The following is an 18,860-nucleotide window of genomic DNA, read 5'->3' as shown; positions in this document are numbered from 1 at the left end:
TCCTTGTTGTTAGGTTTAATACTCCAGACATTGTAAAATACACCATGATACAAAAACAGGAATCTAACATGTGTTACAACTACAGTTTCAATAAAATCCAACTCATCTACAGAATTTAAAGCACTACGACATGCAGAGTAAGACGACAACTAATTGAATAACTATCACATAGGTCATAAAAGCTAAATAAAAATCTACTGTTGTATTCAGTTCATATATGAGAGAGAGGAGACATGCAGGAAGAAGGTGAAGTGAGCATGTATGAGCGTCTGTGCGCCTACATTCATGTTTAGTTGCGTGTTCAAGGCACGGTGCTGAGATGAGTGCGGCACAGAGGTGTAGAGGTATGTTAAAGTCTTCATCAAAAACGTTTGTGATATCTTTCAAGTTATCATACGGTCTTTTTTCATTTGATTAAAAAGAAAACATTCGAGTATATGCGTGGACGGACCTGAGAAAAATAGTCAGTTAGTAGTTTTGCATCTCTACATATGTGAGTAAACATCCACAGCTTCCCTGATGCAGGTTTTTCACAGGCAAACTGGTCTGTAACAGATGAGGTATTCCTGACAAGACCTTCAGAAGGACTTGCTTTTGAGAGTGGATGTTTTTTTACCTATGGCTTTAAACTCACTGATCGTCCCACATGGCTTTCGAAGATCAGAGTGATCTCAAATAAAAGTGAAACCTATGGTCTTCCCTTTCTCCTTGATCGTTTACCCAGTCTGGTCAAATTTGGCTCAACGGAGCGTTATGGAATCTGCACTGGATGGGTGTCTTTCAGAGTCGGTTCCCTTTAGCCTGTATGACTGCTGGTTGAGTAAATCCAGCAGTTGGTAAGCTTAGCTGGGCATTGACAATAGAAATAGGCAGGAAAATATATCTCTGCTTTCTGTTTAAGTATTTGAATGAACTCATCAGTGTTTCTAAAAATCACAGATTACCGTGATTTTCTTGTTTAAATCTGTTCTGTGTGACTGTTTCTTGGCTGGAGCCAGTTCCAAGACAACCAGATGAGGGGTATATCCCCGATGTCAAACCTTTCATTCAATGAGTGCAGCGTTCAAATTCAAGGCTTTCAGAGGAAGTCGAGTTTGTTGGAGGTATAAACACTGATGTAAGTTGGATCTGCGCTGAGAGGGGGAGCACAGGGAAAGTTCATTCCCTTCAGTTCAAACTGCAGCGCAGAGTCAGAGAGCAGAGAGGGACCGGGAGCGTCTGCCGGCTCTGCTGGAGCAGAAACCTGAAGAGAAAGAGACAAACAGTGAAAGTCACTATTAAAGGATCAGAGCGTCACAAGCAGCCTGCCTTAGTTCAGTCTGATGTGCAGATGTTAGCAGCTGCTGTTACACAGGTCCTACATGAAGAATGTTCCTGCCAAATAATTGTCACAAAGATTTGGATGGTGTGTTTATGATGGACCCCCATCCCATCATACACACAAATTCAGAGGGAATAGTCTTCAACAAAACCTTTAAAATTAAGTTTTTGTCGGAGAGCATTTGGCACGCGGCCTCATTAGAGGTTTTCTAGGTTTCACTGCAATTTCCTGTACAAAGTCAATCAAGGGGGTTAGCACAAAAAAGTTGATGTGGTGGACTAACGTAAAGAGACACAACTTATCAGCAGTGGGTACAGAGAAGTCCAAGTGTCGAGAAGGCTAGAGAGATACAACACACACTAACCAGCGGGCCAGTCGGAGCTTGGGAAAGCGGAGCGGTGTAGTATGGCGCAGGGCGCGGAGTGGGCTGCGCTGGCCCCAGTGCTACAGGCTCGTGGTCATACTGCAATTTGGATAAACAAGACACACAATGAGCATGACATTGACTTTCCTACGGTAGCCCTGAAGAGCAAATCACAAAACACTACAGCGAATATGAAAACACAAAAAATCCCAAAATACAACATATAACAAAACAATGCAAGAAATCACAAAACACAAAAACAGACACAAAACAATGCATCGGCTCAGAAAACACAACAAATAAAGAAAAAACGCAACAGATCCAAAGACATGTGCAGAGTGCATTCATCGACGAGCACTGTCTACAGCAGGCACCTTTCTTTTTATTTAAAAGTTAATGCCATTGCATTTTGTAATGTGTTCTTGTGTTGTGATTTGTGCTTCAAGGCCACCGTACTTTTCACTCTTGCAAGCAAACACACACACACACACACACAGTGTAAAACAACTTCGATGTGATCACCTCGTTGTAAGCCACAGCCACTTCAGCGGCAGCAGAGTCTGTGTCCTTTTTCTTGGAGCTTTTGCAGCAGCAGCGTTTCACACAGCAGCAGCAGATAAGTGAGGCCAGGGAAGCACCAACGCAAATTCCAATGTAGCCCAAATCAAAAGGTTCGTCTGAAAGGATATGAGCAGAAACGCTGTCACCAACAAGGTCTGTATTTTAATGGTTGTGTAAGTTGCAAGAACATGAAATATTTGCTGATGGCGGGATCTGAGTAATTGAGAAGTATTTTATCACATTTGTATGACAACTACAGACCACGCGATTTTTTAAATAAATGAATGTGTGAATAATCGTTCACTACAAAGTGTCAAAATGTAACTCAGTAATAATAATAATTCAGTAACTACCAAACAGAAAGGATACTCACCCATCAAATCAACTGTCACATTCAAAGCGACTCCACCAAATTGATTTCTGACCTCAAAGTATCCGTAGCATGGCTCCTGGATCTCCATCTTCAACCCGCACGGTTTTACAAATTCAAAGTCATTGCAGAAAAAGTTGGTATCCAACGTTGTGCCATTACGAACTAGCTGGATGTCATACGTCATCCGTTCATAATATTCCCATTTCTTTGGGAAGAAGTGGATGTTGCAGTTGTCCAGAGGATATGTGAAACTGAGTTCTTCACCAGCCTTCAGGTCAAGGTCCTTATATTGTGCTGGAAAAGAGGACACACAAGAGAGAGGACATTAAAAGCAGCTTCTAGCCTAAATCTTAGCAGATTATTACCATGTAGACCTGGTTCTTGGTGTGAGGTTCTAGTTTGATCACACACGGCACAGCAGGTTACAGGAACAGATTTATTAGAATAGATGGCATCTTGGGAAACAAATTTATTTGCTTTCTTGTTAGCTTAGCTTGGCAGAAAAACTGTAAACTGCTGATCAAACCTTGTTCAAAAGGTACCAAATTCAAAGTATAAGCACCAAGTCGTGCACACAGTCCCCATTAAACCCCAACTTGAGCCACAGCCACAACTTTAAATACTCACCTATGACCTGAAGGGACCATGTCTTCAGGACTCTCTCATTTTTGCCAATCATTTCATAGATGCCATTGTCTTTCTGGGTTAGATTTTTGATCTCCAAGTAGCCCCCAAAGACACTCCTCCTGCTGTCCACGGGGACCGAAGGGTCGTCGGGTTTCCAAAAGATCACTGACTCGAAGGTGTGGTAAGGGATGAACTTGAGTGAAAGAGTATGCGTCCTCATCCTAAAAGTGACTGTCTCCCCATATCGCTTCTCATAGGATTCTTCTGAAGTGAGGAAAAAAAAACCACAGAGGACAAACCTTATAAATCACAGCACACCGCCTCACTTTCATTTCTACTATTCATATATTTACACAGAGACAGATGCTTATTACAACTGAGGTCACTGATGGAAGGTGTAGTCAGATCGAACGATGCAAAAATACGTTGTAACGATGACAGTGGCCCATATTTGCATAACGCACACCTTGCTGAGTCTGGCACGCCCCTTACAAAAATTAGGTCAAAGGTCAAAGAGCCGACTGGACTTTGTTGGAAGGGGTACCTTAAAGGTTCAGTGTGTAGAATTTAGTGACATCTAGAGGTGAAGTTGTATGTTGCAGCTGAATACCCCTCACCTCACCTTCCCCTTCCAAACATGATGGAGAACCATTGGAAACCTTCAGTTACTCAAAAGGACATTAGTTTGTCCAGTATGGGCTACTGTAAAAAAAAAATTGCGCCCTAAATATAAAGTTTTTAAATATAAAGGTCCCATTTTACGGTAAAGAAAACAACAATTTGTACAATTTAGGTGAAACCCACCAGTGAAAACATCACTTGTATTATTTGTTATTAAATTTCTGCCAATAGATCCCTTTCACCTAAATCTTACACACTGGACCTTTAAGGGTCATTTATGCTGCCTTTACCTTTGGAAATAGGCTTAGCAACAGTACATCCACTAGATAGCAGCACAGAGTCAAGAGTGTCAGACAATAACACATATGGCAATGGTGGAGAACGTTGAGATAATGTACGTCATAAGAAAGGGGCAAAAGCGTCATATAGATGCATGTAGTTTCTGTTGAGATATCTATGTTTCTCTCCTAACAACTCCTTACGGGGATACTTCTCCGAAAAAGGAAAATTCACTCATTATCTCACGATTGACTTTGATTGTATAGATTCGGGGGATGGGTAATGATTGACACCAGAAACTGAGCCAGGATTGGTCAAGCTTGGGACCTCAATACCACCGGGCCACACCACGATCAGAACTCTGGCTCCAAAATATCATCATTGTCGTCCATCTTTAATTGCAGTGTTTCAGAGGCTGAGAGAGGAGCTGCGGCGAATGGACAATAGAGGACACGGATGTGTCCTCAACTCAAATCCAATTACGAATAATATATTATTAGGACAATATGTCTGCTTTAGTATTGTCTACACAAAGAGTGGCCTGATGGAGAAAATGATTTCTATTCACAACTTTAGGCAACGGTACATGTAGTCCCAGTCCCCCTACATCACGTGAGAGCAGTCTGGGTCTGCTCTAAAATAAGTGTGGGAGGGGGGGGGGGGGGGGGGTTGAGGTTAAAGTTAGGGTCTGTAGACCAGCTCCTCCAAAAGTTCACACGGATGATCACATGTCTCGTGTCTGGAATCAAACTACCAACCACTACTTTGAAAGCCGAAGTGAAAGTGTTTGTATTTGATCTCCAGCTCGGATGATGTCGGTGACTTACCCGCGTCCACAGAGGCCGCCCGCAGCAGCAGCAGCAGCATAAACACCAACATCCTGAGGCCCCCCCCACGACCCGAAGGGTCCAACACTCGATCGCGGTTCTATCGACACTCTACTGATCATATACTCATGTCTCACACACACACACACACACACACACACACACACACACACACACACACGTCAGACTGGACCGATCGCAGGACACATTCCGCTCGGTGCTGTTGTTGCAGAAGCTGTTGCGCTGCGTGTTTGTATTCTGGGCCACACCCACCCAACAGGGCGTGGCTACAAAGACATCCGCGGTACGTTTGAGGACGGTCAGAAACTACTGTTGTTCAAGGTTCTAGGGCCTGACAGAGAAGCAGCAGCATGGAGATCATCAGCCATGCAGTGTTTGCATTAAGAGAGACACACACAAGGGATGACTTACTGTATGATTTTCGTTTTTGTTTGTTTTTAGGACTATGACAAAAAAACAGACCTGAATGAGTTTGGGGGAGTATATTTCATGTGACATGATTTGGGGTTTTCTCAGCAGCTGGAGGGGTTTTCAATTCAATTGTATTTGTATGGTGCTAATGTAGCGGTTGTGTACTCTCTCGTTGCGTTGTGTGATTGAGACCACGATGGAACCATTGGCAGCCAGCCGTTTATTCTGGTGGAATATTTAACATGGGAAATGCTCTTTGAGAACCCTCACAATGGCAGCCTCTCCCAGCCGGGATATACACAGACTGAGGATTTACATGAAAATAAATATCACATTAAACAAATGACTCACAAAATATTTGAATGGGCGTTTGGTGACATACCTGGTGGAATATTTAACATGGGAAATGCTCTTTGAGAACCCTCACAATGGCAGCCTAACATGGGAGAAAGACAAGCTGAAGTACACTTTCATGGCGAAGTCGACGCTAGCTAAGTAGCTACGACCAAAGCTAATGGTAGCCAAGCTAGCGATCCTAAGACTAAAGTCCATTTAAAAGTAATTACAGATTCCAAGCAACACAATATATATGTAAAAGCAACCAAGTATTAATACAGTATTATGTACATTTAGACTCCCGTAATACATCGCCAAAGTGTGGATTCATGTTTAATTGCTCTGACTACCTACCTCTCCCAGCCGGGATATACACAGACTGAGGAGAGGAGGCAGCAATGTAAAATACAACCCCCGCATTCCGCTAGAGGGAGCTCTAGCACTCCAACCAAGGCTCCCACTACCACAGCCAGCGCAAGGATCTCGCTGGCAATGGCAAGTGGGAAGCATTAACCCTGCTACACTAAATCACAAAATATATGTGATCTTAAAATAACAAAGAAACCCAACAGTTCCCCCAACGAGCCAAACAAAACAAAAACATCAACATCAAAACTAGTATTGACATATACCACATACATTACACATACATTTATTGACATACACCACATACATTCCTTTTACCTCTTTATTACACTCTGTAGAACAGTCAACACTTTGTACCACACATCCCAGCTCCCTGTTTCAATTCACACACACACAAAGTAGAACACCAACAGCAGATAATGGGCAGACCTTGGCCTAAAATCTCTCCCACACAACACACTAAGGCAGCTGCTCTGAGAAAGGAACATTATCACCTCTGGTAACCACGACAACGGATTGCACGTACGATGTCTTCATCACGCGACATTCCAAGAGATGCAGAGGCCTCCATCTAGTTTTGACCAATCCAAGAACCCATGTCACGCCCAATATATTAATATATAACCTATGTGCGAACTCTGTTTAAGCGCCTCTTTTCCTGTGCAGCCTCCTGCGTAGAACTAGAGACCCATGCATGTTCAATTGCTGGACACCGCATTTTCCTGACCTGTGACCTCTGAATAAACTTGCTTAATTTCAACTTGAGAACGACGACTCCTCTCCTTTGATTTCCACCCGCAACACTAGACATCGGCCATCTGCCTCAACCGGTGCGGTGAGAGGAGAACAATGTTGAAGAGAGGGGTAGAGAGAGACCACTTCAAATTGCTCACGCTACATCAGAGCCCCTACTTGAACATATCTATTAGTCTGTATGTAATAAAATCGATGGCAACACCTACTGGGAACAGGAGGTAAGCTTTGTTTTACAACTCTCATTCAATTAACAATAAAATTGTAATTGTGTGATCTGCAATTGATAGCTGGACCGTATTGCACCATAAGCAGGCAAGGATCGACGTCTCGTGACAGACGCAGGAAGTTAGGCGTGTATCCTTCCCGCAGTGCTGATATTTTAATTTACCTGACAGGACAGTGATTCCTATAGGCCGCGGGGGTTTGGTGACGTCTATTTAGGGACACCGTAGCGCTCCTCCTCTCCCTCTTTCCACCGCCGGTCCTGTGTTTGTGAGTAGTGCAGCGTTGCCGCAGCAGGTGCGGACGCGAATTGTTTGATGCGGTAAGTTTGCTGAAAGTAAGTTTAATGTTAACGGAGATCACGCAGAAATAGTTCCGCAAATATTCACCTTTATTCGTTCCATAGAGCCAGCGTACAGCTGCGCGTGTGGGTGAGACGCTATCAGCGTCGGCATAAATGCACGCTGTAACCTTCAGTCATGAGAATAATACTTCGCCGGAACATTACCAGAGTCTTCACTATTGTGTCCGTGACATTAAGTTAAGTTGTCTTTCCCTGCTTTAGTAATTGTCGTCAGGACAATAAAGAACGGCGTGGGTCCCTGCGTTATTTTAATGAATTAAAGGTATGACCAGTGATGCTGGTCTAATCTGACCAATTTTTTCAGTAACTAGTAATCTAACGCGTTACTATTTCCAAACCACTAATCAGATTAAAGTTACTTGTCCAAGTCACTGTGTGTTACTATTTTATCTATCGTCATGTGTGCCGGAGGCTCGGTGTGCGGCCCGCCTCGACGGTTTTTTTGTGGGGGGGGGGAAGAGAGGTCCTCGGGCCGTTGGAGGGGACAGGGTACGGCGGTCGGCGGCAGCGACTCTAGACCTATGGATTCTGTGACAAGAGGTGTGGGACTACAGCTGTGGACCAATAAGGGAGAACCAAAGTGATTTGCGGTAACCCTCCAATATTTTAAACCAATCACATTAAATCTACTGTTATATTGTATCAAACCCCTTCTGTTCGGGGCCATTATTGACTACCTATTGCTAACTGATTTAGCCTAGGCTGTGATAATTGTTCATAGCTATGTTGTTCAACTTTCATTGCGTCTCAATAAATACTTGAATTGGACCAGTCCGGCTCATCTCTTATTTAGGATAAACCAACACGCTGACACCTGGCACAAGGAACTCACAACAATGAATTTCATTCATTCCCTTATTGGGGAGTGTAACAGTCACCCTGGCTTGGGCCACCACAAGGGAAAGTCGAAAAAATTAGGTGTTTGCAGCAGTGTGGTAGATTTAACAACCAGCAAGACTAAAGAGGAGACAGACAAATGCAGTAAAAGATCAATATTTGTAGCATGAGTAATTAAGATGAGTTGTTGGAATGGTTGTAATCAGTTGATGTGCAGGAGTTGCTGGCGACCCCAAAAAAGTGAGTGTTGAGTGTTACTGTTGTGTCAGCATTTACACTAGGGACAAGCTGGTTTGGAGTTTGTTGCTGTCACACACACACACACACACACACTATTCAATATTTGAGTATGAATATAAATGTCAATATGATTGCACCGTTTGTCTTTGTGCCATTAACAGCAGGTATTTTATGAGGCCTGTTGTGCGTTTGCCAACACACTCAGGATCACCTGGGTGTGTTTTTGGCCATCATCCGACAAATATGTGTGCAGTGGTTACTCTCTTGGTTCTCTTCCACGACTCATTGTCTCCGGCCTCCTCTCGGTGGTGGTCTCTTGAACGCTGAATGAAGCCAAGCCCCGAGATGCCGGCTGACTGTTGAAACGAAGGCTTCGTGTTGACGTTTTTCATGATTTTCATCCATATACTTTCACGTGCTCAGGGAGGTTTTGGCAGGATGACCACTTCTGGGAAGATTCACCGCTGTCTCGCACAGTTTCTCCTCTCGTTTACAGTTGGCCGGGGTCCAGTGGCGCCCCACAGCTTTTGGAATGACCTTGGACGCGTTTCCAGACTGACAGGCATCAACGTGGGCCCTCTGGGTGATGGTGGGAGTGTTTGATTGCGATGTGTTATGGTTCTGAAACCTGTGTGATGATTTAGCTTCTCTCGTGGACGAGGCCAAAGTTTGTCAGACGTCCAATTGGTTGAGTCTGGTCCAGATCAGTCAAGAGAGCTGCCACTTTTGTGAGAAGAGTTTAGAAATGAGACTTTGCTCAAAGAAATTGGCACCAAGTACAGGAATCTTCTCCCACTAAACTGAACAGACCGAACATATAAGGGAAAGTTTGAAAATAATGTACTGTTTTGTGAAAAATGCTTTTTTATATTGGTCAAATCTGTCCTTTTATCACCTTGCTCTAATAACAAGGTGAATAATAGTAATAATACTGATAATAATGATAATAACCATAATAACAGATCTCCAGAGTCCATCTGGTTTTAGTAAAAGGTCAAACTAAAGATTCAATGCAGAAGTACAAATAAATTTAATTTATGAGGCTTGATATGTTGATGCTCTCTACAGTAAAAAAGTCTGATACCGAAGATACGGTTGTGATGTAAAATTCTAGATCCTCTATACTCTTCAAAGGTTTCATTCTATTATCCTCATAGCTGGATTAATGATGTGACCAAACAGAAAAGGGATCAGGAATATTAAACTTTTATTTCTAGAATGTTTTTTACAAGATACTTGAATAAGCTGATCAACGGAGACGCCTCCGAAGGCAGAGGGCGGATCACCTAAGAGAGGTACAGCCAGATGTTGGGCAACTCTTCATCAATGTCAGCAGCTGATCTATGACGTCTTCCGGCACCTGAACTACCGCCTCTGCTGTTCAACATTTCACGCAGCAACAGAGCCATCCTCCTCCAGCTCCGTGTCAGGATCATCTTTAAATTGACAAAGACCTGGTGCACAGTCTGCCACAGTGCTCCTGGTGTCCTACAAGCTGCCATGGTTGAGAGAACTGTCAAAAATGATCTTGGAAAACGTCTCTATCCACCTATGGCTTGGTTTGAGCAGGTCTGTGCTTCTTCCTCTTTTTGAGCTTGATCTTGATCTGGCTCCTTTCCACCAGACAGGGTTCAATTCCCTGCAGTGTCTTGCTTTTAAAAATTCTATGCAATGGGGTGCAAAAAAGATTCGAATGACAGTTGGTCCCATTTTGAATAGCAAACCGCAAGTTTTGGATGGTAACAGGAAGACATTTACCGATATTGAAACCTTTTTTTATTTGAGTGTAAATTATCAAAGTTTGTGTCCCAGTCCAATTTAAATTCTTATAATTGTTCACATTATTTACGACTTGTTTGCATTCCACTGTGTGAATCAAAGATGACATTTTACCATGGGTAGAAGTGCTTTTTTAAAATCAGTAAACTGCACATGATGGCAGATGTCTTACGTCGCACAATGACAGCTGTGAATAAAAGAGTAAATAAATACCTTCTGTTCACTAATTTTTTCTTTTTGGCAGTATAGCCATAAATCAATGATGTGATTAGTCTGACTTTTGGCAACATGACAGCTTTGAGAATCAAAGTGCCAAGTGCCAACAAAAAAACATTTGCATCAGTGATAACTTGGGGGTCATCATAATAACATTGTTATGTTGGATTGAGGGGCCTTCAGACATTTGTCCCCAACGAGTTGGGATTATTAGTTCTATGGAACACTTTTGGCAATAGTCCTTTTGTTGGGGAATTAACTGGTAAAGTAGCAACATTAGTTTATTAAGTCCAAACATTTAATGAAATGTATTACCTCTAATCAAATTGGACACAATCAGTAATTGGTGTTTTGAGCCCATTTGTTTCACAGCTATGGAGCCAGAGGCCCTTAATCCCAATCTCAGAATCCTCAAGTGTTTTAAAGGGAATTTTTATTCAACTGCCTCATTGTTAGAAGGACGTGGTTTTTGGTAACTTTGCATGTTGCAACATTAAGGATTTAATCTAGATTAAATTTGATCCTGTACATGGCTCATAATTACCTATGCTGTATAGAATACACTCATTTTTCATTCAAAGGAATTTTCCTTTAGCGATGTGTACATCAAAGGGAGCCAGACGCACAGGTCAGAGGATCAGCACAGAGGGAGCATCACTGTAGCAGCACATCTAGAACAAGCCAGCCAGTGATGAGAGGGTGGGACAGGGAGCACAAGTCTTCTAGCTTCACACGTTAAAGCAAGGCGATGGTTCGTATATTGGGTAGAGGTATCTCTGTAACACTCTCAGTCATTTAGCTTTCAATTACTTTTAGAGAAGTTTCAGCATTGGAGTGAGTGGAGGGTCTCCTGTGCAGCCGAATGTGTGTATACCACAACCCTTCAATGCTTCCGCAACAGAGCCTCATTGGTACATCAGCTACATCTACCTCTTAACCCAGCAGTGAGTTAATGCATGGAATGTACATGTGGGTGTGACTATCCTGTACATACCTCATCATTACATATGCTGTATAGAATAGTCATTTTTTATTCAAATGATTTTCCATTATAGTTATTGGGTTAGGGGGGAGGGGGGGGGGGTTTAAAACGTGTGATTAGTCGGACTTTTGGCAACATGACCGCTTTGAGAATCAAAGTGCCCACTGCCAAGTGCCAACAAAAAAAACATTTGTGCATCATTGATAACTTGGGGGTCATCATAATAACATTGTTATGTTGGATTGAGGGGCCTTCAGACATTTGTCCCCAACGAGTTGGGATTATTAGTTCTATGGAACACTTTTGGCAATAGTCCTTTTGTTGGGGAATTAACTGGTAGAGTAGCAACATTAGTTTATTAAGTCCAAACATTTAATGAAATATATTAACTCTAATCAAATTGGACACAATCAGTAATTGGTGTTTTGAGCCTATTTGTTTCACAGCTATGGAGCCAGAGGCCCTTAATCCCAATCTCAGAATCCTCAAGTTTTTTAAAGGGAATTTTTATTCAACTGCCTCATTGTTAGAATGACGTGGTTTTTGGTAACTTTGCATGTTGCAACATTAAGGATTTAATCTAGATTAAATTTGATCCTGTACATGGTTCATAATTACCTATGCTGTATAGAATACACTCATTTTCATTCAAAGGAATTTTCCTTTAGTGATGTGTACATCAAAGGGAGCCAGACGTACAGATCATAGGATCAGCACAGAGGGAGCATCACTGTAGCAGCACATCTAGAATAAGCCAGCCAGTGATGAGAGGGTGGGACAGGGAGCACAAGTCTTCTAGCTTCACACGTTAAAGCAAGGCGGTGGTTCGTATATTGGGTAGAGGTATCTCTGTAACACTCTGTCATTTAGTTTTCAATTACTTTTAGAGAAGTTTCAGCATTGGAGTGAGAGTGGATGGTCTCCTGTGCAGCCGAATGTGTGTATACCACAACCCTTCAATGCTTCCGCAACAGAGCCTCATTGGTACATCAGCTACATCTACCTCTTAACCCAGCAGTGAGTTAATGCATGGAATGTACATGTGGGTGTGACTATCCTGTACATACCTCATCATTACCTATGCTGTATAGAATAGTCATTTTTTTATTCAAATGATTTTCCATTATAGTTATTGGGTTAGGGGGGAGGGGGGGATTTAAAACGTGTTTCGAGTTCTTTTTTTCACAGGCCCGGGCCCCTAAAGCTGATCATCGAAAGAGTGAACGGCTCATATCGGCCAATATCCTCAGCCAACCAATTTAACGGCAAGTCAAGTCTACATGAAACCTCCAACATTTTAGTTTATTTAGTCAAAACATTTTATTAAATGTATTAACTCTAATCCAATTGGACACAATCAGTAATTGGTGTTTTGAGCCTATTTGTTTCACAGCTATGGAGCTAGAGCCAGAGGCCCTTAATCTCAATCACAGAATCGTCAAGTTTTTTAAAGGGCATTTTTATTCAACTGCCTCATTATTAGAATGACGTTGTTTTTGGTAACTTTGCATGTTGCAACATTAAGGATTTTATCTAGATTAAATTTGATCCTTTACAAGGCTCATAATTACCTATGCTGTATAGAATACACTCATTTTTCATTCAAAGGATTTTCCTTTGATTTTGAACCCAAAAGATTTTCCTCTGAATGAAACAGCTGTTGGCGATGTGTACATCAAAGGGAGTCAGAGGCACAGGGCAGAGGATCAGCACAGAGGAACCATCACTGTAGCAGCAGATCTAGAACAAGCCAGCCAGTGATGAGAGGGTGGGACAGGGAGCACAAGTCTTCTAGCTTCACAAGTTAAAGCAAGGCAGTGGTTCGTATATTGGGTAGAGGTATCTCTGTAACACTCTGTCATTTAGCTTTACTGACAGCTAACTCGTATGCATTTAAAATTTGTATGAATGTTGCTAAATGTACCTTTTTTCAAATAATATAAAATTAGAACAATAATAATGGATGCTAACATTGTTCAGATTTCTAAAAACTGGTATTGGCATATATATTAGAAAAGAACACAATAATAATCCCGGAATCTGGTTTTAAAACAATTATATAAAGAAATAATTGGGGCTTGATGTTTTACCATAAAACTAAATGAAAGATAAGAAAAAAATCATCTGCAGGATGCCTAATATCATCTGGCAAAGTGACTGCTGATGACAATTAACCTTACAGCTAACTCGTATGCATTTAAAATGTTATGACTGTCGCTAAATGAACCTTTTTTCAAATAATGTAAAATTAGAATAATTGATAAATGGATGCTAACATTGTTCAGAGTTCTAAACAATGGCAGTTGCATATAAAAAAAAAGAGCACAACAGTAATCCCGAAATGTGGTTGTCAAACAATCGTATAAAGAAATAATTCAGGGCTTGATGTTTTACCATAAAACTTAATGAAAGATAGAAAAAAACACAAATAGATTTTCTTCTTTAGATTTCATATCTGATAATATTCATACAGATACATATTTGTGTGAGCAGCTCATATCGGCCAATATCATCAGCCAACCAATTTAACGACAAGTCTAACTGATTACCTAAAAAAAATTAAGTAACAGAACCTAACTTTTAAGTTAAGTAGTACTTAAAAAAATTACATTTGTCAACTTGAACATTTTAATTCTTTTTTTAAAGAAATTTAGTTTATCTGCATTTAAATCTATTTGGTACATTACCTAAAAATGTTAATTCCCACGTGCTCAATCAAATTAAATTAACAATGCTTATTAGATTTACATTGCACTGACTAGTCATTTACTAAAAAATTAGATTTTGCACAACTTAAAGGCTAGGGGAAATTAACTTAAAAATGTTGACGGTGCTACACTCCATCACTGATGGAAAGTCACTCAAAAAAACTACTATTAGTGGTCAACTAAAAATACGCCATTCTTAGTTAGCAATGCTCAAAAGTATGAATACAACGCTTTCCAATACCAAAGATCACCAGGAACTCCTAACTAATTGTTTGTACAAGTTCCCTTGCGAATCAAGCATCACGTAAGGTCACTCAAATTCAATTTCTTACAAGTAGAATTTATCCCTGGGTTATGCAAATTATATTCTACTATTCCACGCTATTTTGAAAGTTCAGGATGCCTAATATCATCTGGCAAAGTGACTGCTGATGACAATTAACCTTACAGCTAACTCGTATGCATTTAAAATTTGTATGAATGTTGCTAAATGTACCTTTTTTCAAATAATATAAAATTAGAACAATAATAATGGATGCTAACATTGTTCAGATTTCTAAAAACTGGTAGTGGCATATATATTAGAAAAGAACACAATAATAATCCCGGAATCTGGTTTTAAAACTATTATATAAAGAAATAATTGGGCTTGATGTTTTACCATAAAACTTAATGAAAGATAGAAAAAAACACAAATAGATTTTCTAATTTAGATTTCATATCTGAAAATATTCATACAGATACATATTTGTGTGAACGGCTCATATCGGCCAATATCATCAGCCAACCAATTTAACGACAAGTCTACATGAAACCTCCAACATTTTAGTTTATTTAGTCAAAACATTTTATGAAATGTATTACCTCAAATCAAATCGGACACAATCAGTAATTGGTATTTTGAATATGTTTATTTAACTCCTATGGAGCTCGAGCCAGAGGCCCTTAATCCCAATCTCAGAATCCTCAAGTATTTTAAAGCCCATTTTTATTCAACTGCCTCATTATTAGAATGAACTGGTTTTTGGTAATTTTGCATGTTTTAACATTAAGGAATTAATTTAAATTAAATTTGATCTACATTCACATCACATTTTAATATACACATATTACTGGAGTAAACTAACAAAAAAAAGTCTGAATTAATGCAGACTCATCTCAAAGTCAAGGATTAATTCAGATAACAATTAAGCTATATATATCAAAACAATTAGATTTGAAGACGACCGAAAAGAGAGAAAAGTAAATTATAATCTAAATCAAGCAATGATAGGAGAAATTTATTTCGCTTTGCAAACAAAGGAAGCAACTTTGTCCTTGAAAAACCAAAGATGCAGTTAAGACAATCCATTTCTGTGTTTGCATTTATGTTACACTATGGCCTGTTATGGGGGGGGAGCCTTAATCAGTGTCTCCCTAGAATTCTCAGCTCAATGTTACCAGCACAAAAGGGCTTGAATAGGAAACTTCCAGGTGCACCAGATGGACACTATCGCAGGATAGCTGCTTCAGAACTAGTCTCCAGATGGAGCAAGACGTTCTGTTTTCCCAGGGAGTGCGGTAACAAGTGTCTTTAACCGAACAAGTTCACAGTACTCAAAATATTTGAGGTAACTGATTACCTAAAAAAAATTAAGTAACAGAACCTAACTTAAGTTAAGTAGTACTTAAAAAATTTACATTTGTCAACTTGAACATTTTAATTATTTTTAAAGAAATTTAGTTTATCTGAATTTAAATCTATTTGGTACATTACCTAAAAATGTTAATTCCCACGTGCTCAATCAAATTAAATTAACAATGCTTATTAGATTTACATTGCACTGACTATTCATTTACTAAAAAAATTGATTTTGCACAACTTAAAGGCTAGGGGAAATTAACTTAAAAATGTTGACGGTGCTACACTCCATCACTGATGGAAAGTCACTCAAAAAAACGACCTTTAGTGGTCAACTAAAAATACGCCATTCTTAGTTGGCAATGCTCAAAAGTATGAATACAACGCTTTCCAATACCAAAGATCACCAGGAACTCCTAACTAATTGTTTGTAAAGTTCCCTTGCGAATCAAGCATCACGTAAGGTCACTCAAATTCAATTTCTTACAAGTAGAATTTATCCCTGGGTTATGCAAATTATATTCTACTATTCCACGCTATTTTGAAAGTTCAGGATGCGTAATATCATCTGGCAAAGTGACTGCTGATGAAAATTAACCTTACAGCTAACTCGTATGCATTTAAAATTTGTATGAATGTTGCCAAACGTACCTTTTTACAAATAATATAAAACTAGAATAATTAATAAATGGATGCTAACATTGTTCAGATTTCTAAAAACTGGTAGTGGCATATAAAAACAAAAGAACACAACAGTAATCCCGAAATCTGGTTGTCGAACTATCGTATAAAGAAATAATTGGGCTTGATGTTTTACCATAAAACTTAATGAAAGATAGAAAAAAACACAAATAGATTTTCTAATTTAGATTTCATATCTGAAAATATTCATACAGATACATACTTGTGTGAACGGCTCATATCGGCCAATATCATCAGCCAACCAATTTAACGACAAGTCTACATGAAACCTCCAACATTTTAGTTTATTTAGTCAAAACATTTTATGAAATGTATTACCTCAAATCAAATCGGACACAATCAGTAATTGGTATTTTGAATATATTTATTTAACTCCTATGGAGCTCGAGCCAGAGGCCCTTAATCCCAATCTCAGACTCCTCAAGTATTTTAAAGCCCATTTTTATTCAACTGCCTCATTATTAGAATGAACTGGTTTTTGGTAATTTTGCATGTTTTAACATTAAGGATTTAATTTAAATTAAATTTGATCTACATTCAGATCAAATTTTAATATACACATATTACTGGAGTAAACTAACAAAAAAAAGTCTGAATTAATGCAGACTCATCTCAAAGTCAAGGATTAATTCAGATAACAATTAAGCTATATATATCAAAACAATTAGATTTGAAGACGACTGAAAAGAGAGAAAAGTACATTATAATCTAAATCCAGCAATGATAGGAGAAATTAATTTCGCTTTGCAAACAAAGGAAGCAACTTTGTCCTTGAAAAATCAAAGATGCAGTTAAGACAATCCATTTCTGTGTTTGCATTTATGTTACACTATGGCCTGTTATGGGGGGGAGCCTTAATCGGTGTCTCCCTAGAATTCTCAGCTCCATGTTACCAGCACAAAAGGGCTTGAATAGCAAACTTCCAGGTGCACCAACAAGATGGACACTATCTTAGGATAGCAGCTTCAGAACTAGTCTCCAGATGGAGCAAGACGTTCTGTTTTCCCAGGGAGTGCGGTAACAAGTCTCTTTAACCGAACAAGTTCACAGTACTCAAAATATTTGAGGTTACTTATTACCTAAAAAAAATTAACTAACAGAACCTAACTTTTAAATTAAGTAGTACTTAAAAAAATTTAATTTGTCAACTTGAACATTTTAATTCTTTTTTAAAGAAATTTAGTTTATCTGAATTTAAATCTATTTGGTACATTACCTAAAAATGTTAATTCCCACGTGCTCAATCAAATTAAATTAACAATAATTATTAGATTTACATTGCACTGACTATTCATTTACTAAAAAAATTGATTTTGCACAACTTAAAGGCTAGGGGAAATTAACTTAAAAATGTTGACTGTGCTACACTCCATCACTGATGGAAAGTCACTCAAAAAAACTACTATTAGTGGTCAACTAAAAATACGCCATTCTTAGTTGGCAATGCTCAAAAGTATGAATACAACGCTTTCCAATACCAAAGATCACCAGGAACTCCTAACTAATTGTTTGTAAAGTTCCCTTGCGAATCAAGCATCACGTAAGGTCACTCAAATTCAATTTCTTACAAGTAGAATTTATCCCTGGGTTATGCAAATTATATTCTACTATTCCACGCTATTTTGAAAGTTCAGGATGCCTAATATCATCTGGCAAAGTGACTGCTGATGACAATTAACCTTACAGCTAACTCGTATGCATTTAAAATTTGTATGAATGTTGCCAAACGTACCTTTTTACAAATAATATAAAACTAGAATAATTAATAAATGGGTGCTAACATTGTTCAGATTTCTAAAAACTGGTAGTGGCATATAAAAACAAAAGAACACAACAGTAATCCCGAAATCTGGTTGTCGAACTATCGTATAAAGAAATAATTGGGCTTGATGTTTTACAATAAAACTTAATGAAAGATAGAAAAAAACACAAATAGATTTTCTAATTTAGATTTCATATCTGAAAATATTCATACAGATACATATTTGTGTGAACGGCTCATATTGGCCAATATCATCAGCCAACCAATTTAACGACAAGTCTACATGAAACCTCCAACATTTTAGTTTATTTAGTCAAAACATTTTATGAAATGTATTACCTCAAATCAAATCGGACACAATCAGTAATTGGTATTTTGAATATGTTTATTTAACTCCTATGGAGCTCGAGCCAGAGGCCCTTAATCCCAATCTCAGAATCCTCAAGTATTTTAAAGCCCATTTTTATTCAACTGCCTCATTATTAGAATGAACTGGTTTTTGGTAATTTTGCATGTTTTAACATTAAGGAATTAATTTAAATTAAATTTGATCTACATTCAGAT

The 18,860-nt window shown here is 39.1% G+C and overlaps 1 protein-coding gene across 2 annotated transcripts; it reads right to left on the bottom strand.

Moving 5' to 3' along the window:
* Positions 1-5,247, bottom strand: LOC128445910 (uncharacterized). 2 transcript variants are annotated; one of them, XM_053428807.1, is made up of 6 exons: positions 4,974-5,247; positions 3,247-3,510; positions 2,620-2,913; positions 2,208-2,362; positions 1,686-1,784; positions 1-1,243 (listed from the first exon to the last, which is right to left on the bottom strand). In XM_053428807.1, exons 1-6 carry the CDS (start codon positions 5,023-5,025, stop codon positions 1,079-1,081), a joined length of 1,029 nt encoding a protein of 342 aa, XP_053284782.1. In that variant the 5' UTR covers positions 5,026-5,247; the 3' UTR covers positions 1-1,078. The 2 variants fall into 2 exon arrangements, with proteins under 2 accessions (XP_053284782.1, XP_053284783.1); XM_053428808.1 differs by having other exon boundaries at positions 3,247-3,507.
* Positions 5,248-18,860: the final 13,613 nt, after the last annotated feature.

Source organism: Pleuronectes platessa, chromosome 8, assembly GCF_947347685.1.
Source record: "Pleuronectes platessa chromosome 8, fPlePla1.1, whole genome shotgun sequence".
NCBI classification, from domain to species: Eukaryota; Metazoa; Chordata; class Actinopteri; order Pleuronectiformes; family Pleuronectidae; genus Pleuronectes; species Pleuronectes platessa.
The sequence above is the reverse complement of the archived record's forward strand: the minus strand, read 5'-3'. Positions and strand labels throughout refer to the sequence as shown.